General features: G+C 29.2%; 8 protein-coding genes across 11 annotated transcripts; 2 read left to right on the forward strand and 6 right to left on the reverse strand.

Moving 5' to 3' along the window:
• Nucleotides 1-51: 51 nt before the first annotated feature.
• LOC145741679 (uncharacterized) lies at nt 52-3,517 on the reverse strand. The gene is made up of 10 exons (XM_082559309.1): nt 3,330-3,517; nt 3,003-3,128; nt 2,680-2,804; nt 2,324-2,459; nt 2,038-2,094; nt 1,912-1,947; nt 1,778-1,807; nt 1,591-1,677; nt 1,459-1,512; nt 52-1,336 (listed from the first exon to the last, which is right to left on the reverse strand). The coding sequence occupies exons 1-10, from the start codon at nt 3,469-3,471 to the stop codon at nt 753-755; spliced, it is 1,377 nt and encodes a 458-aa protein (XP_082415435.1). The 5' UTR covers nt 3,472-3,517; the 3' UTR covers nt 52-752.
• A 608-nt stretch (nt 3,518-4,125) lies between these two features.
• On the reverse strand, nt 4,126-6,741 carry LOC145741680 (uncharacterized). The gene is made up of 9 exons (XM_082559310.1): nt 6,571-6,741; nt 6,264-6,392; nt 6,063-6,178; nt 5,848-5,950; nt 5,474-5,530; nt 5,237-5,263; nt 5,011-5,097; nt 4,812-4,868; nt 4,126-4,682 (listed from the first exon to the last, which is right to left on the reverse strand). Exons 1-9 carry the CDS (start codon nt 6,713-6,715, stop codon nt 4,126-4,128), a joined length of 1,278 nt encoding a protein of 425 aa, XP_082415436.1. The 5' UTR covers nt 6,716-6,741.
• A 762-nt stretch (nt 6,742-7,503) lies between these two features.
• Nucleotides 7,504-9,085, reverse strand: LOC145741682 (uncharacterized). Its single transcript, XM_082559311.1, has 3 exons — nt 8,897-9,085; nt 8,490-8,555; nt 7,504-8,366 (listed from the first exon to the last, which is right to left on the reverse strand). Exons 1-3 carry the CDS (start codon nt 8,976-8,978, stop codon nt 7,504-7,506), a joined length of 1,011 nt encoding a protein of 336 aa, XP_082415437.1. The 5' UTR covers nt 8,979-9,085.
• A 26-nt stretch (nt 9,086-9,111) lies between these two features.
• Nucleotides 9,112-14,399, reverse strand: LOC145741678 (uncharacterized). Of its 4 annotated transcripts, XM_082559306.1 has the most exons (10): nt 14,304-14,399; nt 13,032-13,225; nt 12,502-12,639; nt 12,198-12,328; nt 11,877-12,024; nt 11,613-11,696; nt 11,473-11,523; nt 11,206-11,310; nt 10,797-10,862; nt 9,113-10,673 (listed from the first exon to the last, which is right to left on the reverse strand). In XM_082559306.1, the coding sequence occupies exons 2-10, from the start codon at nt 13,177-13,179 to the stop codon at nt 9,811-9,813; spliced, it is 1,734 nt and encodes a 577-aa protein (XP_082415432.1). In that variant the 5' UTR covers nt 13,180-13,225; nt 14,304-14,399; the 3' UTR covers nt 9,113-9,810. The 4 variants fall into 4 exon arrangements, with proteins under 4 accessions (XP_082415433.1, XP_082415432.1, XP_082415431.1 ...); XM_082559307.1 differs by lacking the exon at nt 14,304-14,399 and having other exon boundaries at nt 9,112-10,673; nt 11,485-11,523; nt 13,032-13,305; XM_082559305.1 differs by lacking the exon at nt 14,304-14,399 and having other exon boundaries at nt 13,032-13,305.
• Nucleotides 14,400-14,763: 364 nt separating this feature from the next.
• LOC145742330 (mutS protein homolog 5-like) lies at nt 14,764-17,361 on the reverse strand. The gene has a single exon (XM_082560112.1). The coding sequence runs from the start codon at nt 17,359-17,361 to the stop codon at nt 14,764-14,766; it is 2,598 nt and encodes an 865-aa protein (XP_082416238.1).
• Nucleotides 17,362-18,111: 750 nt separating this feature from the next.
• On the forward strand, nt 18,112-20,048 carry LOC145743906 (ATP-binding cassette sub-family E member 1-like). Its single transcript, XM_082561970.1, has 2 exons — nt 18,112-19,657; nt 19,749-20,048. The coding sequence occupies exons 1-2, from the start codon at nt 18,149-18,151 to the stop codon at nt 20,040-20,042; spliced, it is 1,803 nt and encodes a 600-aa protein (XP_082418096.1). The 5' UTR covers nt 18,112-18,148; the 3' UTR covers nt 20,043-20,048.
• Nucleotides 20,049-20,690: 642 nt separating this feature from the next.
• LOC145743907 (surfeit locus protein 2-like) lies at nt 20,691-22,226 on the forward strand. Its single transcript, XM_082561971.1, has 6 exons — nt 20,691-20,818; nt 20,975-21,135; nt 21,216-21,319; nt 21,397-21,486; nt 21,573-21,695; nt 21,763-22,226. Exons 1-6 carry the CDS (start codon nt 20,726-20,728, stop codon nt 21,993-21,995), a joined length of 804 nt encoding a protein of 267 aa, XP_082418097.1. The 5' UTR covers nt 20,691-20,725; the 3' UTR covers nt 21,996-22,226.
• Nucleotides 22,176-23,790, reverse strand: LOC145743908 (COMM domain-containing protein 9-like). The gene is made up of 5 exons (XM_082561972.1): nt 23,564-23,790; nt 23,258-23,432; nt 22,678-22,806; nt 22,514-22,599; nt 22,176-22,451 (listed from the first exon to the last, which is right to left on the reverse strand). The coding sequence occupies exons 1-5, from the start codon at nt 23,606-23,608 to the stop codon at nt 22,341-22,343; spliced, it is 546 nt and encodes a 181-aa protein (XP_082418098.1). The 5' UTR covers nt 23,609-23,790; the 3' UTR covers nt 22,176-22,340.
• Between the last annotated feature and the right edge of the window lie 1,619 nt (nt 23,791-25,409).

A 25,409-nucleotide genomic window follows, 5' to 3' on the forward strand; every position in this document is an offset into this window, starting at 1 on the left:
AACAATACATTTAAAAACTGTTCTAAAAATCACGAAATAAAAAAAATGATCTATTTATTTATAAAAATATGAAAAATTGATGAGAATGAAAATATTAATAAGTACATATACCACTATGTTAGTACTGTTGTGATATTGAATACTGTGTATTAATGTGCACAAATAACGCGTAATACATTTTTTAGCATGCCATGATAAGTCAAATATAAAAATTGATTGCATATTAAGTAAATTATTTAAAAAAGTGCATTTAAAATGACTAATTATTTTAGTCGAGATGACAAATCAAGAAATAGTACGCCACTTCTTTATAGTACATTTATAACACAAAGCTTCCACCTAGTTGTTTCAAAAAAATTAGGCTTATACATTATCATTTAAAAAATCTAACATTGTGCATTCTGTCAGTGTTATTACATTTGTGTTCTAAAACAATTATCTTGTTTTACATAGCATGTGAGTGTGAAACTTTAAAAAATTTAAAAACAGTATACACAGTATAAAGTTTTTGATTATGTGTAGTTTACAGTCCTCCAAAAACTTTAGAACTAAAACTAACAAAAACAATATGCATTAGTTTTTGTGATTACAAAATATAAATACCTGTCATGCAGTACATAATTATTAGCAAATTAGGGTAAATTTTTAGAGTATATAAACATATATATAATAATTAAATATAAAAAATTCAGGGATGAATGTAGAGGCATTAAGTTAATTTAGTGACCGCAAAATACACATGATCTAAAATTTTACACGATTGTTTCAGTAAGAAGTGGTGTCTCTTCACTATTCTTTTCTTTAATACTCTTTTCAATGGCAGCAAAGGAATTCTTTTGGTGATTAGAAATCCTTGTAGTTCCAATAATGTGTTTGTATGCCTGATAACTAAGATTTTTTAAACTGAAAATTGGTGAGTCAAAGTCCTTTTTAATCTTGGAAAATACATTAGAATCGCTTTCGGGTAAATAGCTTAATACAGTAACTTTTGTAATTTTTTCGGTGGTTTTAAGGTATTTAAGTTTAATCAAAACATTTATGAATTCATTTTCCCAAATCGAATTATTATTGTCATAAAGAGAATAGTCCACAGCAGCTTTTTCCGACAAAATTAAAACAACCTCTGAACACCATGCCAACTCTTCGTATGCCCATAATGTAAAATCCACGTTTTTTTCCCACAAGTTGAAGTGATATTGATTTTCGTTACTTGTATTTTTTAGTATTTTGTCATTACTTAACAAAGTACTTGCAAATAAATTAGCAGCTTCTTTATACTGAAGTGGTAGATCTAGTCTGTTTTCAACAAATATCAGCCTGTTTTTGGATTGCATATCTATTTAATTAAAAAAGTTAAATTAAGTGATTTAAAGTCAAGTTTTTAAGCCAGGGGTCATTCGCTAATTAAACTAATTTGAATATTTATGTTATTATACAGAATTTTTATTGTGGTCATACCCTTTTTGTTTTCAATACATAGCTTTTTCCAGTACTGATGCTTCAGCAGACCAACTAAAACATAATTTCTTTTTAAACATTTGTTATAAAAAAAAAAATTTAAAATTGTTGTTTTTTTTGACACATACTTACGTTTGCACGAAAAAGTTGATATTAGAACACCTAGAACAATGATGCCGGCAATTAGAATCAATGTTATCTTTTTGTACTTGCAACCCTCTAAATACAAAATAAATTAATTATTTAAGGATTTCTTTTTTTAAATAAAAAAAAATTGACAAATAAGTTAAATACATATTCAATAAAAAAATTTGCTTACCTGGATTAACTGTTTCCTCATAATAATCATCTAAAAAAACAATTACATATCATGTATAAAAAAGGGAAAATATTGTATATTAAGTATTTTAAAAAACAAAATAAAATAAGTTCAAATTGCCTTAAATTTATTACCATAATCAATTTTATCTCCTGATGGATAGTAGTCATCTGCATTAAAAAATTAAATAGAATTAAATTTATTTTGAAAATAATATTAAAAATTTTGTATTTTTAGCAAGATTTAAATGTTAACCTTACCATCATCACTAACATCCTTACACCATTTTGTTTCAATCAAACTAGGATCCCTACAACCTAAAAAAAACAAAAATTTATAGTTTTTAACCAAGTATCTATTAAACTGTGGTTGGCAAATTAATTTACAAATAAATACCCAAAATTTCAATATTAATATATATTAAATATGGTAAGGCTGGCTTCTTCACAGCACAATTATAAGATAACTTTTGTTACTTTGAGTTAGGTTTTAAGATTTAAAGTTTATTGATTTGAAAATATATTTTAGATATTAAAAATAACTTGCCTGGTAAACTGTGTTTAACATATAAACTCTCGTCTCTTGTTTCTTGTTGGTAACTTGGTTTGGCTTGAACATTAACAACATAGGTATTTTCAGCTCTAACATAATCATATACACACACATGGAAAACAAAATAAACCTGAATGATAAATTAATAAATGTTAGTTATTTTTACAAATTAGTTGTTTAGTATCAGTGACTTTAATGTAATGAAAGCTGTAACATTAAGAAAATATAAATTTATTATCAGATTATACAGTGAAAGGCAATTTATAGGTAAGGCCTTGAGACATTTTTCATTATTTAATAAGAGGCCTATACTTTTTTAGCCGATTTTAATTTATTTAATGTAGCATTACCTCTGTGTCATCAGAATAAGATTGCTTTTTGTCAAATTCGATGTCAAAAAACAAAGAGTGGCCATAGTTTTGGTCTCTGAATAACATAATTTCATAGAATGTTGTTTCTTTAAACAATGCCACAGCTGTAATCAACATAAATATGAACATTTACACACTTCACAAATAATAAAAAATTTCTAGTCAGGTAAAATATTATTAGAATATATAAAAGTATAAATGATTTAAATGCAAATAATTGTAGCTTTTAAAACAAAATTGATTTTCTAATTTTCTTAGCACTAAAAAGTCTCAAAAATTTTACAGAATTAACATGTTTTTACCAGTTTGTTTCCATGTTATGTTAAGTGTTGGGCCTTCTTTGTCCGGCAATACAAAGTAATTCATTTTAACCTCTTTTGCAACTGGGGCAGGGGTTTTGTCATTTGAAAAGGTGTTTGTAGAAGTTTCTGGACAGACAATAAACAAACAACATTATAACTAAGCGCCAATATTAATTTACTTAGTGTAATAATATTAACATTACATAAATTAACATAGTTAGAACCAATATTTATACAATGACAGTTTCATTGTAAATCATAGAATTAATTTAAAAAAATAAAATATTGATCAACTTTAAGGTATTTAATAAATATAGAAATCATTACTTTTAGCTTTGCACGGCAACTCATTTTCTCCCAACTGTTCTCCACATCTTATTGTGCAAAAGTAGGTGATGTGATTTCCCCTGCTTTCTTGAAAAATGGCCAACCAAAGCAGAACAAGAAATAAACATTTAAGCCAATTCATTTGTTACCTAGTTATCTTATATACTGTCATGCCGTGAACCTATAATAAAACAAAAAAATTACTGTTAAATTAAAACACTTTATAATTTCTGATGGTTTTTATGAAAATGATTGCACAGTGCGATAATTTTTTAAAAACAAATAAAAAAAACAACAGTATATGGCGGTAGCAACAACTAATTGGTAAAAGTAACAAAAATTATTTTACAAAGCTTAAACAAATCAGTCAGGTAGTTATGTTATAATGCATAGAATTGCAACAACTAATTTCGGCAAATAATGATATATGAAGAATTAGAAAAAATTATTATAAAATAGTATTTAAGAGACCTTAAAAATTAGTAATATAAAAAGTATATACAATGTACCAATTTAGTCCAAAATGATAAACAACCTTAGCAGTAATATTAAAACAAACTACACTACCTTAATATAGACAATGGCAAAGAATAGGAATATTTTATGATAATGACGGCAATATAGTGTTCAAAGCAATAAAAATATGTAAAAGGTAGTATTATCTAAATTTCATTGCAATAATTTTAACTAGCATATATTGGCATATAACAAAATTCGGGGTTTATTAGGAATTTTTTGAAATAAATTCTCGAAGATACTTATTTTAAAAAAATAAAGAGTTTAAAGTCAGTTGGTGTTAGACTGTTGATTCACATAATAACGGAGTTAGTTCATAGTTTTTAAATTCATTTTTCAATTTAAATAAGAGAGATTTTTTTCCATTGGAGGAAAGATTATTTTTTCCAATAATACGTTTGTATGCTTGAGCACTATCATTTTCTATACTAAAACTTGGTGATTTTAAGTCCTTTTCTAGTTTCATAAATGCATCACAGGTAGGTTTTAAATAGCTCATAACAGTTACTTGGTTAATTTTTCGGATTATTTTCAGCCTTTTAATTTCTACTAAAATTTTAGTAAAATCGGTACAGGTATTGGTAGGGTGTTCACAATATTGATTATAGTCTCCAACAGCATTTTCTGACAAAATTAATACCACTTCAGAGCAGTCTTCCAAATTTTTATATGACCATAATAAAAAGTTCACACCAGTATTCCACAGGTTGAAGTGTATTTGATGATTATTTTCATTTTTTGATAAAATACTTGCAAACAGGTTGGCAGATTTCTTATAAAAGGATGGTAAATCCAGCCTGTTTTCAATGAGAATTAAAACATTTCTTGCAGTTGAATCTACAAAGAACCACAAAAATCTAAATTTTAAAATAATTTAGACGTTTTTTTTTAATTTTTCAAAAAAAAGAACTAATTATATCAATCAGTTTACTGTGTGTAATACTACTCACTTAAAATTGAACTTACCAAGTGTAGTATCACAGTTTGAAAAGCTGGTTAAGTTATGGGCTTTGCGAAGATTTTCTAAATTTCAAATGATATGTACAATGATGCAATTAGGCCATTATACATATTTACATATTGTTTATTTAAATATTGTTAGCCTAATTTTTTTACTACAACAATATTTAAACCAGTGCCAAGCACCGATATGTTTACAACCTACTTTTGTTAACAAGATAAACTAGCATTAAAATGCATGCTATGGTCAATATAACAGCAACCGGTACCCAAACTTTCCATGATGCAATTTCTTAAAATTAAAATTTTTTTTACAAAGGGTATAAACATTTTAATAATTTTTCCTATATAAATTAAAAGGTAAAAGTGTTTTTTTTTTAAAAGAAACTTAGTTGAAAAATAAGTGATCGAATTAAAGTTCTTATTTTTACCTTTATTAGCAAAGTATCTGTCATAATCTAAAAAAAAAATTGTTAACAATAACCCCCTTCATAAAGTTTATCCACATAGAATATCATAAAAATGTGCAAGTTTATAATATTTTAAAGCAATTAGCTTTAATACTGCTAATTTAAAAATAAAAAAATAAGTTGAGCATATTTAATTAAAAAAAAATGAATGATGAGAAAATAATGAATAATTAGATAAAATATGTAAATTAAACTTACAATTATTTGTAGTATGACTTAAACTTTGAGAAGTTGTGGTAACCATGGGTTTATATTCTACGGAACCATGTATAAAATTTAAAACTATGGTATATTTAAAAGCATAAAATTTTAAAATTACCATATTGTGTAGAGCATTATTCAAACGGTAATGGTTATTAAAACATGAAAAATTAAGCCATTAAAATAAAAAATAATTATAATTCAAAATGAAATTTTTTTTATGCACGATTATGAATTATTTTAAAAAATATAAAAATATGAAAATTTAATGAGTAATTTGATATTATTATGATCTACATACCACCAAGATGTTTAATTTTATAATTTTTTTTAATATATATGATAAGATGTTGCTAATTGTTTTAAGTTACCTGAAAATAAGCATCTGTGGTTATTATATGTTATAATACAAATTTTATATCTTTCATTCTCAGAAATGTACCCATTCAATAACAAATGAAACACAAAATAGACCTGAAAGTTAGTTAAAATACAAAGTATTTCTATAAAATTTAAGTAAGTATTATTAGGTATAAAAAACTACAAATATTTTAAAAATGGTTACAAGTTTTTTGTTTAACCAAACCTTTGTAATATTGGCTTGCATGTTGGTCTTATTAAAAATAACATTGTAACAAATTACAAAATTGTCATTAACTGTTTGTATCTTAATTTTGTACCATTTCGTTTTATTGTGCATAGCTAAAAAAAATAAGTTTTTTTAAATTATAGGTAGAAAATAGTGTTTAATATTAGTGAGAAATATCACAAATAAAAATATTACTACCTGATTGTTTCCATGTAAAGTTAAATGCAATGTCATTAACATCAGGTGCTTGAAAAAATGCTACATTAAAATCTGTTGGTAAGGGTGCAGTTTTGCCATCGCCGGCAACATATTGATTGCAGTCTAGCCCTAAAAACAAATAAAAAATATGAACAAAATCATAAAATTTTCATTTAAACATTTAAATAATTTTAATTTTGAAATAAAGATCAATATTAAGTCAAATTTTGCGTTTAAAATATTTAAAATAATGCATTAAAATAAAAATGTTATTTTAAGTTCTATAGGTATGTCATACAATTTATACCTCCTTCAACAAAACATGGCAATGTGTTGTTTTGATTCTTATTTGAAAATCCTTTACTACAGAAGTGGGTTATACCATTTGCCCAACTTGCTTGGCAACAGGCAAAAGAACAAAGCAAAAATGTTGTTAACTTATTGTTGGTCATCAGTAACCACAAGCCTAAGTTTTCTATAGTACGACAAACAAAAACTAATTAACAAATTGAACTTTTACATATTGCAAAGGCTTGTCTATAAAATAATAAGGCTGATATTACTTGAAAAAAATATAACTTAAAATTTAAATACAGAAAAATCAAAAAGTTTCGTTATAGTAAATAACAAAGGATAATATGTAGAGTTAAAACAGAACAGGTAATTCGCTCTAACATTGATTAAAACGAAAACAGTTTTGGTTTAAAAAGGGTGATCAGAAACATGAAACTAAAAATGCAATGAAAAAAATATTTTACAAAACAACAAAGTTTTCTAATATTTCTACAAAAAAGTTTTACAATTTCTACACTATTTAAACGACTCTCAAAAATCAGTGTTGTATATTGCACACAATCAAAATGTCAGGAACATTGATTTACAAAAAAATAATCATAAAATTGAAGACAAATTTTTTTGAGTTAGTGAACATAAAATTGCAATGTAAATAACTGAGCATACAAATTATACATTAATTAAAGTGTGTAGGCAAAAAGGCTACCACTTATCCTTAAACAGTGTACAAAAAATGACATTTGCATGAAATATGGTGGATAAAAAACATTAAATAAGAAAAAAATTTAATTAAATCAACCTGATAATTTTTGAATATATTCAACCAAAAAAAACACTAAATAAATTGGCTACTTTAATTAGTTTTTTTGATTTAAAGATTAATTTTTCCCTTTTTTAAAGGAGTTTTTTTTCATAGAACGGAAAATCATTAGTTGATGTAAAGAATTTAAACTGCATCATCCTGGCAGTAGTAACTAGTATGGTTTTCAAATTCAGCTGGGTTATAACTGCCAGTTGAATAGTCACTGCTAGTCATTGAAAATCCAGTCGTTCTTGTGCTACCATTTGATTCTAAAGACGAATAAGCATCACCCTCTACATTTATAGGAACTATGTTGTTTAAATAGAAATCAGTTGTTCTAGTACTAGTGCTGGTAATAGATGCATTATCTTTGAATGGTATGGTCTCTATGTTGTAAGAATTTCTTTGTTGGTGTACAATTACAGTATGGGATATGTTGTTGTTATCATTCTTAGATTTAGCAATAAGGGTATCTGATTCATTTTTTAATGTTTGAATAGGAAAGTTATATATTTCCAGTATGTTGTTTTTTAGGTTGGCAACCGCATTAGCAAATTTAGGATCAATTTCTTGTCCACAAATGTTCTTATAAAAGGCATTAAATTTGCTGGAAAGATCATACACCTTACAGCCTATTTGTAAGTAGTCATCAAAAATATTCTTCTTGTCCTCGAAGTAAACTAGCATACACTTTTTGCCATATTTATAATGGTTACTTTTAAGGTGATTTGCAGCAATTGAAAATGGGTCAGGATGTTCTTTGCCACGGCGGCTGTTAATTTTACCTACAGGAGTACAGACCAAAACCACGTAGCTGCATTTATCCATTTGTTCTTTTGTCCAGCGAAAAGGCTCGTCAATTATATCACAACTTTGCCATAGGTTACATACAACATTTATGCCGCTATTACTTAGCAATGTTGCAAGCTTGTTAGTTGTATGGTTGTTTGGATCATCAGGCTTTCCCTTAAAGGTACTCACAAGTAATAAGACTTTGTTATCAGAATCTAAAAAATACAGAACTAGTTGGTGTGCAATTTTTTACAGCACTAGGAATTAACAAAATAAAAAGTTACTTTTAATAAAAAACAATTGTAAATTTTTTTTATTACTATTTTGTGATAAATTACCCAATGGCTGGTTAAATGTGTTACTGGTACTTGTTGAGCATAGTTGATTTTGTCTTTTCCGTATTTCTAAATTCAAAATTGCAATGTTATTTTCAAAACAAACTGACCTTGAATTGTTTTTTTGTTATAAAAAATGATTACTTACAAGGGGCTTTGTAATTGTCAGACTTTTGTGATAAAAATAAGTTTTCCATGTAAGTGCTTTATTATAAACTTATTAACTTTAACTGCTGTTTACAATGAGTCAAAAAGCAAAGATATTATAACTCATATATTACAGTTTAGTTAATGATTAGTAAGTTCTCTTAAATGTTACATCGGCTATAAAACTTTACTAGAAACATTTTTTTTAGAAATGTCAAAGTTGCAATAAATATTAAAAAGTAACCCTAAATTTTTTTACTTACTTTTTCTTTTGTGTTGTATGTATAATATAGACATGACAATTGCAACCATAATTATAAGAACAGCAACCACTACTGCAACCATAATTATAAGAACAGCAACCACTATGTTAACTTATTGTTGGTCATCAGTAACCACAAGCCTAAGTTTTCTATAGTACGACAAACAAAAACTAATTAACAAATTGAACTTTTACATATTGCAAAGGCTTGTCTATAAAATAATAAGGCTGATATTACTTGAAAAAAATATAACTTAAAATTTAAATACAGAAAAATCAAAAAGTTTCGTTATAGTAAATAACAAAGGATAATATGTAGAGTTAAAACAGAACAGGTAATTCGCTCTAACATTGATTAAAACGAAAACAGTTTTGGTTTAAAAAGGGTGATCAGAAACATGAAACTAAAAATGCAATGAAAAAAATATTTTACAAAACAACAAAGTTTTCTAATATTTCTACAAAAAAGTTTTACAATTTCTACACTATTTAAACGACTCTCAAAAATCAGTGTTGTATATTGCACACAATCAAAATGTCAGGAACATTGATTTACAAAAAAATAATCATAAAATTGAAGACAAATTTTTTTGAGTTAGTGAACATAAAATTGCAATGTAAATAACTGAGCATACAAATTATACATTAATTAAAGTGTGTAGGCAAAAAGGCTACCACTTATCCTTAAACAGTGTACAAAAAATGACATTTGCATGAAATATGGTGGATAAAAAACATTAAATAAGAAAAAAATTTAATTAAATCAACCTGATAATTTTTGAATATATTCAACCAAAAAAAACACTAAATAAATTGGCTACTTTAATTAGTTTTTTTGATTTAAAGATTAATTTTTCCCTTTTTTAAAGGAGTTTTTTTTCATAGAACGGAAAATCATTAGTTGATGTAAAGAATTTAAACTGCATCATCCTGGCAGTAGTAACTAGTATGGTTTTCAAATTCAGCTGGGTTATAACTGCCAGTTGAATAGTCACTGCTAGTCATTGAAAATCCAGTCGTTCTTGTGCTACCATTTGATTCTAAAGACGAATAAGCATCACCCTCTACATTTATAGGAACTATGTTGTTTAAATAGAAATCAGTTGTTCTAGTACTAGTGCTGGTAATAGATGCATTATCTTTGAATGGTATGGTCTCTATGTTGTAAGAATTTCTTTGTTGGTGTACAATTACAGTATGGGATATGTTGTTGTTATCATTCTTAGATTTAGCAATAAGGGTATCTGATTCATTTTTTAATGTTTGAATAGGAAAGTTATATATTTCCAGTATGTTGTTTTTTAGGTTGGCAACCGCATTAGCAAATTTAGGATCAATTTCTTGTCCACAAATGTTCTTATAAAAGGCATTAAATTTGCTGGAAAGATCATACACCTTACAGCCTATTTGTAAGTAGTCATCAAAAATATTCTTCTTGTCCTCGAAGTAAACTAGCATACACTTTTTGCCATATTTATAATGGTTACTTTTAAGGTGATTTGCAGCAATTGAAAATGGGTCAGGATGTTCTTTGCCACGGCGGCTGTTAATTTTACCTACAGGAGTACAGACCAAAACCACGTAGCTGCATTTATCCATTTGTTCTTTTGTCCAGCGAAAAGGCTCGTCAATTATATCACAACTTTGCCATAGGTTACATACAACATTTATGCCGCTATTACTTAGCAATGTTGCAAGCTTGTTAGTTGTATGGTTGTTTGGATCATCAGGCTTTCCCTTAAAGGTACTCACAAGTAATAAGACTTTGTTATCAGAATCTAAAAAATACAGAACTAGTTGGTGTGCAATTTTTTACAGCACTAGGAATTAACAAAATAAAAAGTTACTTTTAATAAAAAACAATTGTAAATTTTTTTTATTACTATTTTGTGATAAATTACCCAATGGCTGGTTAAATGTGTTACTGGTACTTGTTGAGCATAGTTGATTTTGTCTTTTCCGTATTTCTAAATTCAAAATTGCAATGTTATTTTCAAAACAAACTGACCTTGAATTGTTTTTTTGTTATAAAAAATGATTACTTACAAGGGGCTTTGTAATTGTCAGACTTTTGTGATAAAAATAAGTTTTCCATGTAAGTGCTTTATTATAAACTTATTAACTTTAACTGCTGTTTACAATGAGTCAAAAAGCAAAGATATTTTATAACTCATATATTACAGTTTAGTTAATGATTAGTAAGTTCTCTTAAATGTTACATCGGCTATAAAACTTTACTAGAAACATTTTTTTTAGAAATGTCAAAGTTGCAATAAATATTAAAAAGTAACCCTAAATTTTTTTACTTACTTTTTCTTTTGTGTTGTATGTATAATATAGACATGACAATTGCAACCATAATTATAAGAACAGCAACCACTATGCTCACAGTCATTACAGTGTAACCATTATCATCTAAATTACAAAATAAATTTATTTAACCGAAAATCAACACGATTTTCAGAAAGTAAATAATTTGCAATAATAGGCTATGTTATTTATATTTTTTATTATTAAATTATCAGTTTGATTATGTGCATTTTCTTGCAAGTGTGTGTTTTTCTACTTTTAACTTACTATTGTTTTTACCATTGCCAGTGTCAGTACTGTATGAATAATATTCTGCACCTAAAATGATTATAATCAAACTTATAATAAAAAGTTATTCAAGTTTTAGGATTATAATTTTTAGTTCACAGAAAATGAGTTTCACTTACCGTTCTTATAATCTTCTTCATTTTCAACAAAATATTTTTCGTCGCTACAGGCTTGTGTTTCGCCTATATCTTTATAATCACAATCTGGTAGGAAAATTGTATAAATTAGATGCCTAAGGGTTGAATTTTAAATTGAAAGTTACTCAATTTAACCATGTTATACTTATACAATTTAATGGCACAAAACTGGCATGAAAATTGTATCATTTAAATTTTAAATATCAAGCACAAAATTCTAACTAAAGTTAAAATATTGTTGATAACCTGGTATCCTAATTGAAGTAGAAACTCCCTGTGATTTTGTATGTTCCTGATATATTGGCATTGCATGAAGATCCAAAACATAAGTTTTGCCAAGCTCTATGTTTAAACTATCATTTTGGCCATAGCAATTGTAGGTAAAAATTATCTTCTGGCAAAAAAAAAAACGCAGCTTTTGATTAAAGAGATACTAACCTAATATTTCCATATAACATGTTTTATAGACAACTTGGACACCTATTTAAAATTTAGAGCACACAAATTTTAGTTTTTATTACTGGTATATTAAACTTCCATGTAAAATTTGTTCTTTTTTTAACATACTTTTTCATTTAAATTCGAACTTGTTATCAATGCTTTATTGCTAAAATAAAATATCAGCTTTACAGTTCCAATTGCTCCACTAGTATAAACGGAAATTAAATATCCGTCTACATGTTTATTGAAATTGTTCACTGTAAAAAAATTAAAATAAACTTCTTGATAAAACAAAAAAATTGATTTATTTTATATGCAAAAAAATTCTTTTTTTTTTTTTGCTTATTTAAATACCTTAAAAACATTTTCTATTTAATAGCCTATCTTCAATTTTTTAAATCAATCATCTTTAAACAAATTTGTATTTTACCTGATTGTGACCATGTCATGCTAAGAGCAAGGTGTTTAGTGCCATCTGATCTGCTGTACATGTAATAAGATACGTTTTCCCATTCAGGTTTAGGAGCCGTGACTTCCTCAAGTTTAGGCCAGGGCATTTTTAAAGTTGCTAGTCAAAAAAAACTGAAGGTTAAATATTAAGGATTTGAGTACAACTGTATGATAACATATTGATAGGCAAGTGCAATTTCACAATACAAAATTCAAATGATTTTAAACAAACATTGTTTTTGTATATTGTTATCTCTAACTTGGGGAGGTAGACTTTACACCCAAACATGGGGTTACTTATGTCACCCCAGCCCAGTGTTAATGAGAAGCCTTTGGCAGTTTTTGATATTAAGTATATTTCCAAATATTAAACTTTCCAATTAATTTTTGGGTGTGACTTACTAAAGTGTGCAATGACATAAAAGTAGTGGAACTAAACAAAAGACATTATGTTGCAAAGCCAAGTGTTTTAAAATAAGTGACAATTTTAAAAATTACAAAAACACTTACTTGAAACTTTACACTGATCATTTGATGTCCCATTGTTAATAATTTCTTTGTTGCTGATTTCAAGACAGTTTTGATTGCAAAAAATAATGTTATTTTGTCCATAACTAAACCCAAACCAGATCACAACCAAATACAATCCTCGTAACATTCTTCTATTTCACATGTCTTACCATTTTGACTACAGTCTGGCAGTTCTTGAAACAAAACTTAATTTTAATTCCAGGAAGTTATTCTGATACAAACCTACGTAAGATATTATAAAATTAGAACCAATAGGAAATTGGGGAAATGTGGGGGTTATGCCGCCAACTAATATTGCTATTTTTAGGGATAAAATTAAATATCAACAAATATTATGTATATACAAACTAAGGTTATTTCGTTATAATATTTTTCTTACTTTTTTTAAAACAATACAAATTAGGTAGTTGTAACTTACACACTGGTACTATGTATTGCCAAAACTTTTATTTTTTTAACAAAATGGCATAGAATTGATAATACTACGCTTTGGTTATTAATTATGCTGATTTTCGTTATTAATTATGCTGATTTCTGCCTATATAAACAATTAGACAATCACGTTTTTCAACAGAACCTAATGAAAACTGTTCTCTTTATAAACGCAAAAGAATAGACTATAGTCAGATAGTTGTCCTGTTAGTATTAACAAATAAAGTTTCCTAAAAAATTAATATAACATGTTAAACTAAAACCATCTTTTTTTAATCTGTTAATATACAAACAAAACTTGTTTTGTAAATATATATCATACATTAGTTATTAAGTTAAATTGTTGAAATGACTGTATTGCGATATATAACCTTTCATATTAAGAATATAAAGTGCAAGCTGCTGTAACAGATAACTTGATCATTTAACTTCTTAATGTAATTGAACTTTCAATTTATTTAAGTTATTTCAACCGGAAGTCAGGAATTCCCCTACTCTAAAACCGAAGAAATATGTTGTTTTACGGTTTCGGTTATATCATCACGTGCCTGCTTCAATAGCCTGTACAAAAAATCGCCCTGGCGAAATTAATATTTGTAGGCCTGTGACTATGTCTAAAGGAACAGATTTATCATTCCAACGTTTTTACATTACACAAAACGTGCATTATACAATTTCACAAAGTCGTGTCGTCTCAAATAACGTATACAAAAGCTTACTTTCAATTAAATACAACATTGCATCATACGTTATTTAATAAAATCCAGCACCTTTAAGTTTTTATACTATACAATGTCTTATTTAAATTTAAAAACTTACTTAATTTCTGTCATAACCAACGAACAAAACTATAGAATAGCAATGGTACTCAAAGTAAATAAATACTGCTTTATAACTAAAGGCGAACCATGCCTTTCATAAGTTCCTGTCAAAAAATATTTTCTTTGGGTAAAATGTTAAGGTTTTTATTTAAAAAAGTCTGTACAAAAAAAAGAATAAACTATTTTTATTACAAACCGCTTTCTATACAGAACTTCACGTAGCAATTAAACATACAACTACACCTAAACATGTTCGACCTACCGAGACCATAGGTATTGTTATCCGCTGAATAAAGAAATAATATATCTGCTGTACGCCAAACGTTCAATCCTAAAACAAACACAAAATAGCATAGTGAGATTTATTGAAATAACGAAATTAAACAAATAAAACGATAACAAAATCAAACATAACATCGAAAAATTAGCGTGTGGAGTAAATTAATTAAATATTTATTTTAGGATTTGTTCGTTACGTTTAATCCATATAAAGGGGGGCAATTTTCGGGAGTCTCAGATAAGCTGGAATCTGTTGTTTTATCCACTTGGGTTGTTTTTTGGGGGGCGTCCATTATATTAACAACATCTTTAAGAAGACTTTTAACAGCCAATGAATCATCCAAATTTGTTTTCAACGCTAAATCAGTAACGTGTTCGCACATTTTTTGGTAATTAAAAGTGGAGGCTTGATTATAGTGCCTGACTGCCACATTGCGTCGAATAGTTTGGCAAACTTCCTCGCCACGTTCGACAATTTCTTTTGGAATGCCAGCTAAAAGCGCCACGTGCGATGCGTAACTTTTACCGCTGACACCGTCCTTAAGTTGATAAAGAAAAACAGTTTCGCTTTCACTTGAGTGTATTGTGTCCATGGTCTGATAGCGCACAAGTGGTGAGCTTGGTAGCAGGCTTTGTCGGACCAAGGAGTGAAAATGTGTAGCGCATACAACCATAGGTGAATTCTCTGACAATCCAATCCAATGTGATAGACACGATGCCAGTAAAGATACGCCGTCGACGGTCGCTGTGCCTTTTCCAAATTCGTCAATTAAAACCAAAGATTTATTATCCGACCCGTTAATAGCCAGCGACATTTGTTCAAGATCAACAGCAAATGTCGACATATCATTTGAAATAGATTCTTGACTTCGAATTCGGGTGTAAATTCTGTTTCGAAGACCAAATGACGCGCTTACAGCGGGAACAAATGAGCCAATTTGTGCCATGAATACAATTAACCCTACCTGTTTAAGATAAACACTTTTTCCACTTGCATTTGGTCCTGTCATTATTTTTATCAAGCCGTGTTCAGCTTCAAATTGAACATCATTAGGTACAAAGGCAGATACGGTGTGCTCCTGCAAAGGATGTCGACCGCCAATAACGCGTATCTCATCTGAGTTTCTAATAATTGGTCTTACGTAGTTCAAATCCTTGGCCACATCGGCAAAAGCTAGAATACAATCTAATTCAGCTACGTATTTCATAACATCCATTAAAATTGAGGAGTTATCGTATATTTCATCTTGAAGGCGATTGGCTATAACGACTTGCTGATAGTCGATGTCTTCTAGTATATCTCCGTAGGTTTCGTCCAGTTCTTGAGTCGCGGGAGTTTTATAATACAATGTTGAATTAGAGTCGGCTACAAACTGCATTCCAGGTATTGCAAAATCATTGGCATACTTCATTGCCTCAGTTTTAGGCGTAAATACTAGATAACCAATGTGGCGCATATACACGATTTGGCATGAGGAAATGTATTCGCCATATTTGGCTAAATCTTGGTTCGCAATATTAGCAAGAATACTAGGTAACCTAGCATATGTCTCACGCATTTTGTCTAGGATTTCTGAAACACCTGGCTTGACAACAAACATGTTTTCACGTTTGCTAGCTTCCATATCCATGATATTGATAATGCTATTTGGAATCCTGACCAATTCTTGAGTAAAAGTACGAACAATCAATTCGAAAATTGCTGGCATTTCAGAACGCTGCGGCAAAAAAGCTACTGAGCGGCATATGTCAGCAATTCTAAGAGCACTTTGCGAGGTTCGACAAATGGCACGCCAGTCCAAAACCGACAGTTTTGATGTTTTCATTCGACCCAGCATATGGGAAACATTTTTAATGTATTTTAGACATTCCTTTAACGATTTTGCTATTTCATCGTTTTGTGGGTCCACAAAATAGCTAACAGCATCTAAACGTTCATTTAACTTTCCAATGTCACACATAGGCCTGTAAAACCAACTTCTAAGCAGTTTATCGCCCATTCTAGTTGTTGTTCTATTTAAAATAGCAAACAAACTAAACCCTTCTTTCGACCCTATATTCATAGCAGAGGGGTGACTGACTCTTTGAAATATTTGAAGGGCATTGTAGGTTACTTTATCTAGATGCAAAATATGTTTTAAATTAAAAGTTTGAAACCCAGCTATTGGCGTTTGGACTTCATCACCTTCTAGTTCAACACCAATCCGTTTTTTCTCTAAATACCTGAGCAGTCCACCTGCAGCACGCACCGTGCCTATACAATCAAATGGCACTGTTGCCGACAAGTACATTTCTCTTTCAAGGTTTGTATAATGGTCAGGTACAGAGGGTAAGTTTACTGAAATAATTTTGTGTTTACTTGTTTCAAACCGGTATTCGATACTAGACAATATCTCAAGGGTACAACCCTGAACATCGTCATTCGATTGATCTTGCGAGGTCGAATGTGATGGTAATTGACTATCACTTGCATTGCTGCTTTCACCAGTCGTTACAAGTTGAGTTAAAGCATCTACAAAACGTTCGTCTTGCCTAGCACTGGTTATAACAGCACAAGGTTTTAATTCTCCAAGAAGGTTGGTTGTTAGAGGAAATTCTGTTGATTCTTCAGTGTCCGCTAAAAGATAGATTATAGAACTTGAACTATCGTAATAAGCAGCACCAAGCCTACCGCTATACCAAACCAAACTGAGGTAAATAGATTCTTTTTGCTCCTCATCTATATTACGTTGGCGATGAATATCGCTTTCTGTAAGTTTGTCGGGGTTGTCTTCCATATTATGTATATTATTAAAAACAGATTTGTTTAATAAAAGTTGTTTAATAAACAATTTTTGTTGTTGTGGTTATGGAAAATATTATTTAAGAGTATGCTATAATAATTAGTGTTGCCAAGTTATTGATTTTAAAGCAAAATATATTTTAAGCGAACCATGTTTTATTAAAAATTTTAATTTTATAGTCTTAGTTATACATAAGATAGCTGTACAGTAAAGTTTATTAATTTTAACAATTCTTGTACTCCGAAAATCTGTAAGTTTAGTTGTTCAAGACGTTATAGTAATATTTATTTTTGGCAACGCTGAATAAAATTCACAAAAACGGAAACCTTGCACGTGTTACGCAATGTGTTAAGAAAGTTGAAATAAAGCAAGTTAGTAGAAATGCAAATTTCTAGGAATATTCTGACAATAGGTAATAGCTTTTAAGGTTTTGTTGTATTATTTTATTAATTGAAATGTAATTATTAATATTAAAATAAATGGTTTAATCGTTGGAAGTATTTTTATTATTGAGATTTGACCGCATTATTGTTTACACGTTTATTGTAAAAGATTTTTTGAGTAAGTCTGTAGAAGAAAATTGGGAAAACTAAGAACTATTTCGACCATGCTAGTTTAAATCTTTAAAAAAATTAATGATTGTTGTGACATGATATCATGTTAAATTTTTTTACTATTGGGAAACTTTAATTAAATCCTGTCAGCCTGTCCACTAAACATAACGATTTATTTTAAACAGTTAGGTTAATTTAGTAAAAATTATAAGTAGTGTGTTAAAAATATGTCTGATTCAAATACTCGTATTGCCATTGTCAGTTCAGACAAGTGCAAACCAAAAAGATGTCGACAAGAATGTAAAAAGTCATGTCCGGTTGTCAGAATGGGAAAACTCTGTATTGAAGTAACACCAACTTCAAAAATGGCTTGGATATCGGAGGAGTTATGTATTGGTTGTGGTATTTGTGTAAAAAAATGTCCCTTTGAAGCGATTTCGATTATTAATTTGCCCAGCAACTTAGTGAAGGATACAACTCACAGATATAGTGCAAATTCCTTTAAACTTCATCGGTTGCCAATGCCAAGATCAGGTGAAGTTTTAGGTTTGGTTGGTACAAATGGGATTGGTAAATCTACTGCCCTTAAAATCCTAGCTGGAAAGCAAAAACCAAATTTAGGCCGCTTTGACGATCCTCCAGATTGGCAAGAAATTTTAAATTATTTCCGAGGTTCTGAGCTGCAGAATTACTTCACGAAAATCTTGGAGGATAATTTAAAAGCTGTTATTAAACCTCAATATGTTGACCAAATTCCAAAGGCAGTTAAAGGCACAGTACAACAAATGTTGGACAAAAAAGATGACACTGGTAAGCAAGAATACTTTTGCAATATGCTTGATTTAAATCATATTCTAAATCGAAACATAGAAGATTTATCTGGAGGGGAGTTACAGCGATTCGCAATTGCAGTGGTTTGTGTTCAAAAAGCTGACATTTACATGTTTGATGAACCATCCTCATATCTTGATGTTAAGCAGCGATTAAATGCTGCTTTGGCTATTCGAAGTTTGCTGGAGTCAGACAATTATGTTATAGTAGTTGAACACGATTTGAGTGTACTAGACTATTTGTCTGATTTTATTTGCTGTCTCTATGGTGTTCCTGGTGCATATGGTGTTGTTACTATGCCATCATCAGTACGAGAAGGGATTAATATATTTTTAGATGGATTTGTTCCTTCTGAAAATTTGAGATTCCGGGAGACATCTCTGGTTTTTAAGGTTTCGGAGACAGCAGAAGCTGAGGAAGAAGTAAAAAAGATGTGTCGTTACGGCTACGGCAACATGACAAAGAAACTAGGGGATTTCCATCTTACGATTTTTTCGGGCGAATTTACAGATTCTGAAATTATTGTAATGCTGGGGGAAAATGGAACAGGAAAAACAACATTTATTCGAATGCTTGCTGGTAAACTTGCTCCAGACAGTGGAGACAAAGTGCCGACCTTAAACATAAGTTACAAACCTCAAAAAATCAGTCCCAAATCTACCGGTACAGTTCGACAACTGCTGCATGAAAAAATAAGAAATTCCTACGTCCATCCACAGTTTATAACCGACGTTATGAAGCCATTGCTTATTGATGCCATTATCGATCAGGAGATTCAAAATTTGTCTGGTGGTGAATTGCAGAGGGTTGCTCTTACACTTTGCCTTGGGAAACCAGCTGATGTGTATTTGATTGATGAACCTTCAGCCTACTTGGATTCAGAACAACGTATTGTTGCAGCTAAGGTATTTTCAAACTACTTTAATGCGTATTATGTTTATAAATTTAAAAAATAAATATAAAAAAATATTTTTTGTAATATTACCTTTTTTCTAGGTAATTAAAAGATTTATTCTTCATGCCAAGAAGACAGCATTTGTAGTGGAGCACGATTTCATTATGGCAACCTACCTGGCCGATCGCGTTATCGTATTTAGTGGCCAACCTTCTATTGACACCACAGCAAACACACCACAAGCTTTACTTACAGGAATGAACACTTTCTTGAAATCTTTAGAAATTACATTCCGTCGAGATCCTAATAATTACCGTCCTAGGATTAATAAAATGAACTCGGTAAAGGATTCGTCACAAAAGAAATCGGGCCAATACTTTTTCTTAGAAGATTAATTTTTTTTGGTTTGTTGTTATGGAGTTTCTTACAAAGTTTAAATCAGTGTGGAAATATGTTTACTTGTTGTATGTTTTGCCAGAAAAAAGGCAATTTTTAAATTTTAGTCATAATTTTGTCTTTATATTTATTGGGATTCAAATTTACTGCATCCAGTTAAAGCCTGATTAGTAAAAGAAAATTATTCCACTTGTCTATTTCATGGCTCACAGTTATATTTTCTAAGGGTTTATTTTATTTTAAAGTTTTGTTAATTATATAGTTAAGCAAAAGCAAAGAGAATTATATTTGTTGTTATATTGAATTGGGCCATTTGGTGAAAGTTTATAATTTGGTGATACCTCGTAAAGTTAAGTTCCTTTAATGTGTATTGGTCATTTTATGTGTTAAAACAGATAAGCTCTGTAAATTTATTTAATAACTGTACAATGTATTTACAAAATTTTGTACAACAATTTGTATCTAGTAAAAATATATTTTTAAATACCTAACATCCTAATTTGCAGTCATACACATTAAGCAAAATTAAAATGCTTTATAAAATAGTATTGATATTTATTATATATAGGATAAAATGCTGCCTTAAATTTCAAAATATCTAAATTGTGTACCACGATATTTAAACTTTATTTAATGCTTTCTGTTTAGAATAATTGTTTAAAATTAATTTAAAACTTTCATTATGGCAGAAATAAAAGCCAGGATTGAGGTGGATACAAAAGTGAATGATTTGTTGGAGTTACATCCAGCTTTAGTTTTAACTGAAGGTGGAAGGGTAATATTTCTAAAACCTTTAAAATATATATCAGTGTAAAAAAACATATTAATAATTTATAATGAATGGACATGTAACTTACAAAAAAATAGTTTTGGTATTTTAAAATATAAAATAAAAATTAGGTTAAATTTACAATTAATAAACTTTATTCAGGTTCGTTGTACTTTAACAAACCATGAGATGCTAGCACAAGAAAAAGCAATCACACAACATATAACTGGAAAAAAATACAGAAGGTTGACAAAAGATTTGGAAAAAAGTTTCGATTTTAACCAATTTCCCCACATTGTTCCAAGCACAAAAAAAGGCCATGAGTAAGTTAAAATAAATATAAAAATCAGTTTTAATTTGGTAGTAATAAAAGTATAACTTATTTCTTATTCTATTTTTTTAGAAACCATATGTTTTGCCAACTGACCCTTAAACACCTTAATAGAATTCCCCAACATTTACTTCAACATGTAAATGGGAAGAAATATTTAAAAGCAAGGGTTAGATGTAGGTTTGTTTTTATACTTGGTCATATTTTATTAACTGGTTTAGAAAGTTTTCAAGTAGCATTTTTCTTTTTTTAGGGGATGAATGTCAAGTAAGTGGTTTGCCATTTGTGCCCACTCCTCTACTAAATCGAACACCAAAAAGCAAAGGTGGAGAAGTAAAGTCAGGTAATTAACGATCGTTCATTTTTTAATAATATATTTTAGTGACATTTATTTTTTTTTAATCTAAAACAACTGCTTTGTATTTACAGAGGTTGGAATTAAACGTGATGGAGAAGAAAATGGAACTGATGTTAATGAAAGTGATGATGAATATGAGTCTTTCGATGAAGGAGAAGTTTCAGATGCTGACAGTTTCTCTGATTTATATCCCGGTAATATTTTCTACAAAAATTTTTTCTTTGTTTTAATAGCAAAAAATAATAAAAAATTTTCTCCTAGCCGAATACTTCCAACGTTTACAAATATCTGAACAAGAAGAAAAAGAAACAAAAATGGAAATAAAAAAGAAGCCTAAAAAGAAAACAACCAAAAAACAAAAACTTTCTGATCTCAAATCTAATAAAAAATTGGTAACAAAGCGAAAAACTGTCACAAAATCGCAAGAAGTAGTTACAAAACGACCTAAAATTAATAAGAAATCAAAGAAGCCACAACTTCTAACTTTTGGATGATTTTTTTTCAATTATATTTAATAAACAGGTGTCGGTATACTTTGCGTTATTTTTAAAGTATTTCTATACACATATTTTAAGCCACTCCCTGTGTTATACCAGAGATTATGTTTTATATTTAAACTAAGCTAACACCTTTTTAAATATCTTGACTTTTTTTAAAAGAACGTGGACATGATGTAGATGGAATAAAAATAATGTATTTAGTAAAATGTAGAATCACAATTAATATCAAAAATATATTATTCATGACAAGGAATTATAAATTGAGTCTAATAACAATAATTCAATCAAAAACATTAATGATAATATAACATATCTAAATAGTATTGCACAAAAAGGTAATCAAGATTGGCTAATAGATGAAATTTGTTCTCTCAGTTCAGAAAGTGAATCAAGTAAAGTGTCGAGGGCTTCTTTACTAAAGGTAACTTCTTTAGATTTTCCTTCTGATGTCTAAAAAGAAATACAATTTTGTTATATATACATTTTATTTAAACAAACTACTTTATTCTTACTTTTAACTGCACAACACATTTAGGAGGGTGTGCAGTATTCTCATTTTCCAATTTCCATTCAAAGTCAACTAATTTTGGCAGGCTTACTAAGAAAAAAATGTACATGTCATAGTTAATAACTAACACAAAATTTTGATGTAGTGTAAATAAAAAGTTTTACATACCCTGATCTGATAACACAGTTGATCTCCATTTAGGGTAATTTTCGACAATTATGCCTGCTAACAAGTCACTTAGATTTGAATGAAAGTCAGAAGGGAAATAACTTTTCACGGATTCAACTTCATTATAACCTTTAAAATAAAAAGCTTTTACTTTAAGCTGTAAGATGCAAATTACAAGGACATTATCTAAATTACAAATACAGAAAATTGGAATTCTATTAGTCCAAACTATTCAAGAGTAAATGAAGAAAAACACAACTTCAACTTGAGTCGGCAGCGTGGTGTAGTGGTAAGAACACTTGCTACACCACCATGAGGTCGTGGGTTCAATCCCCATTGATCTCATGCTGTAGCGCCCTCGAGTAAGGCGATATAAACGGTGTGAACTCCTGCTGAGCCAGCACTTAATCAGCAGCATAATTACTGGGCAATTATAATCTCTATAATATTCCAAACCACCACAGGCAACTTGAGACTGGTTCGGAGTAACTGATGTTACTCTATGTTTAAGTCGCGCATTCGACTTTCCCACATCGGATAAATATATATACAAAAAAAAAAAAAACTATTAAAGATATACCATTGTAAACCGAATGTCGTAACAGTTGCTCCAGCGACAAATAAAAATCAGTTGCTTCACTATCATTTAAATCCAATACAGATTTAATTGTATTCATTAACGTTTTCTTATTTGTTATGTTCAAGTTGAAAATAACTTCATTACACAAACTTACAACTTTCTTTTTAGAGGAACACTGTATAAAGCAAAAAAAAAGTGTTACAAAACTAATTTTATTTTAAAATATAAAAATTATATTTTAAAAAAGAAGTACATTAACCAAATAATTAAATTATGCCTGAATTAAATACTTAACATAACGCTTACCTTCAACAAATGTAAAAGATTATCCAAGTTCGGTTTAGATTCCATTTTCCTGTTTTTAAAAATAAACTGCAGACTTGTTTACAAGTTTTGGCACACTGTAAAAGGCGGAGTGGTTGTGCAGAGTGCGGAGTGTTTTGATTTTTTTTAATTATTATTTTTTTAAATTTTTTATTGACGTCACTTATGGTGACCTCATCAGAATGTTACGTTGTTACGATGATAGGATAAGGTTAACAAACGGAAATGACGTCATAACCCCGGTGTGGCACATTTTTATTGCCACATTCCCAAAGTAAATTTAATTTGCAATCGGATAAGGCTAGACAGAAGTTGGCACAAAGGGGACAAAGGAATTAACGGGGGCATTATATGACGAAATTACGTATTTCGATTATCAGTTTTTGGGCGGAAATGACGTCATAACCCATGTGTGCCACATTTTTATTGCCCCATTTCTAAAGTAAATTTAATTTGCAATCGAATAATGCTATCTAGAAGTTGGCACAAAGGGGACAAAGGGATTAACGGGGCAATATATGACGAAATTATGTAATTCGATTATCAGTGTTTGGGCGGTAATGACGTCATAACCCCTGTGTGCCACATTTTTATTGCCCAGTTCCAAAAGTAAATTTAGTTTGCATTCGTACATTTGTTTTTCATACGTTAAAAAACTTCTATATCATAAGTTACAGTCGCTTATAGTTATGTACACTATATTATGCTTAACTCTTAATTTTATTCCAATTTTTAACTTTTGATATTTTAAATATTACGCTAGGTTAAAACGCAAAAATGGATTAAAATTTTTGAATTCAAAGGCTTCAACAGTATTATCTATTTTACTTAATTTTAATAAAGTTTTTTAACAGAACATTATAGTTTAAAAATTGAAAAAAAACTATACTTTTATTGGGGGAAACACTAATTTTTAAACATTTTTTTTTCTATTTGTCACGTAGTATCGTTATCAGTAAAAGGTGCGAAATTGGCCCCTTTTGGAAGTGTTTTTTCGCTTTTTACTGATAACATGAGCAAAATTTTCCATTTTGTTAGTGATTTATTAATTTTTTAGGATTGTTAATAAAAAATATTAATCTATATTTACCGAAGCCTGTAAAGAAATAAGAAGACAAGTAATATATCAATAAATGAAAATACTTCAATAAGGTGAGTTAATTTCGTAAAAAAATAATAAAATATATAAAAAATATATTTATTAAAAATATAAAAATATATTTTTTTTTTGAAGTAATCGAAAAGTTAAATCATGGACAAACGTCGATTTAAAAAATTGTTGTTTTCACAAATTAAATTTTTTAACCAGCTACATACATGACAGATATACTTTTATATTTATATTTCTAAAAATTATTATATATTTAACATTTTGTTATTCAAAAGATCTTTAAAACATGATTGGATTATCAGGACCTGGACTGAGATGATTGATCTGCATACACTTTTTAACAACTAACAAATGTGGTAGGGACATAGTCTGGAAAATAGGGCAGTCACGACATGATCTGGCGTGATTGTGATTGTACTGATACAGGTACTCAAATTTTAATTGTCTCTCGGTTTTGCTACAAATACTGGAACAATTTAAACGTTCTTCACCAATCTACCGATAGTTGGTCATCGTTACATCGTCGGGCCAATCTACCGATAGTTGGCCACCGTCGCATCTTGCAATAACTGGACCTACAAACCGTACTGTAACTTTAGCGCCAGTTTAGCGATCTAGCTGGTCTTGTAACGTAACTTTTAATTAAACCGTGTAAGTGTTTTGCCGTATTACAATACAAGTATTACTGTTACTGTCTTGTCGTTTATAAATAAAACT

This window comes from Corella eumyota, chromosome 2 (genome assembly GCF_963082875.1).
Source record: "Corella eumyota chromosome 2, kaCorEumy4.1, whole genome shotgun sequence".
Classification (NCBI taxonomy): domain Eukaryota; kingdom Metazoa; phylum Chordata; class Ascidiacea; order Phlebobranchia; family Corellidae; genus Corella; species Corella eumyota.

Coding starts and splice junctions, on each gene's coding strand:
- LOC145741678 (XM_082559306.1), bottom strand. CDS start 13,179: ATGTTACGAGGATTGTATTTGGTTGTGATCTGGTTTGGGTTTAGTTAT. Junction 12,640..13,031: donor TGATCAGTGTAAAGTTTCAA/GTAAGTGTTTTT, acceptor TTTTTTGACTAG/CAACTTTAAAAATGCCCTGG. Junction 11,697..11,876: donor TACTTCAATTAGGATACCAG/GTTATCAACAAT, acceptor TTTTCCTACCAG/ATTGTGATTATAAAGATATA.
- LOC145743908 (XM_082561972.1), bottom strand. CDS start 23,608: ATGGAATCTAAACCGAACTTGGATAATCTTTTACATTTGTTGAAG. Junction 22,807..23,257: donor ACGACATTCGGTTTACAATG/GTATATCTTTAA, acceptor TTTATTTTAAAG/GTTATAATGAAGTTGAATCC. Junction 22,600..22,677: donor AACTGTGTTATCAGATCAGG/GTATGTAAAACT, acceptor TTTTTTTCTTAG/TAAGCCTGCCAAAATTAGTT.
- LOC145741682 (XM_082559311.1), bottom strand. CDS start 8,978: ATGGTTGCAGTAGTGGTTGCTGTTCTTATAATTATGGTTGCAATTGTC. Junction 8,556..8,896: donor CATACAACACAAAAGAAAAA/GTAAGTAAAAAA, acceptor TTTTGAATTTAG/AAATACGGAAAAGACAAAAT. Junction 8,367..8,489: donor CACATTTAACCAGCCATTGG/GTAATTTATCAC, acceptor TGTATTTTTTAG/ATTCTGATAACAAAGTCTTA.
- LOC145743906 (XM_082561970.1), top strand. CDS start 18,149: ATGTCTGATTCAAATACTCGTATTGCCATTGTCAGTTCAGACAAGTGC. Junction 19,658..19,748: donor AACGTATTGTTGCAGCTAAG/GTATTTTCAAAC, acceptor CCTTTTTTCTAG/GTAATTAAAAGATTTATTCT.
- LOC145741679 (XM_082559309.1), bottom strand. CDS start 3,471: ATGAATTGGCTTAAATGTTTATTTCTTGTTCTGCTTTGGTTGGCCATT. Junction 2,805..3,002: donor CATAACATGGAAACAAACTG/GTAAAAACATGT, acceptor TGTTGATTACAG/CTGTGGCATTGTTTAAAGAA. Junction 1,513..1,590: donor ATCAACTTTTTCGTGCAAAC/GTAAGTATGTGT, acceptor ATTATGTTTTAG/TTGGTCTGCTGAAGCATCAG.
- LOC145743907 (XM_082561971.1), top strand. CDS start 20,726: ATGGCAGAAATAAAAGCCAGGATTGAGGTGGATACAAAAGTGAATGAT. Junction 20,819..20,974: donor TTTTAACTGAAGGTGGAAGG/GTAATATTTCTA, acceptor AACTTTATTCAG/GTTCGTTGTACTTTAACAAA. Junction 21,696..21,762: donor TTTCTCTGATTTATATCCCG/GTAATATTTTCT, acceptor ATTTTCTCCTAG/CCGAATACTTCCAACGTTTA.
- LOC145742330 (XM_082560112.1), bottom strand. CDS start 17,361: ATGGAAGACAACCCCGACAAACTTACAGAAAGCGATATTCATCGCCAA.
- LOC145741680 (XM_082559310.1), bottom strand. CDS start 6,715: ATGACCAACAATAAGTTAACAACATTTTTGCTTTGTTCTTTTGCCTGT. Junction 6,179..6,263: donor CTTTACATGGAAACAATCAG/GTAGTAATATTT, acceptor TATTTTTTTTAG/CTATGCACAATAAAACGAAA. Junction 5,951..6,062: donor TGCAAGCCAATATTACAAAG/GTTTGGTTAAAC, acceptor ACTAACTTTCAG/GTCTATTTTGTGTTTCATTT.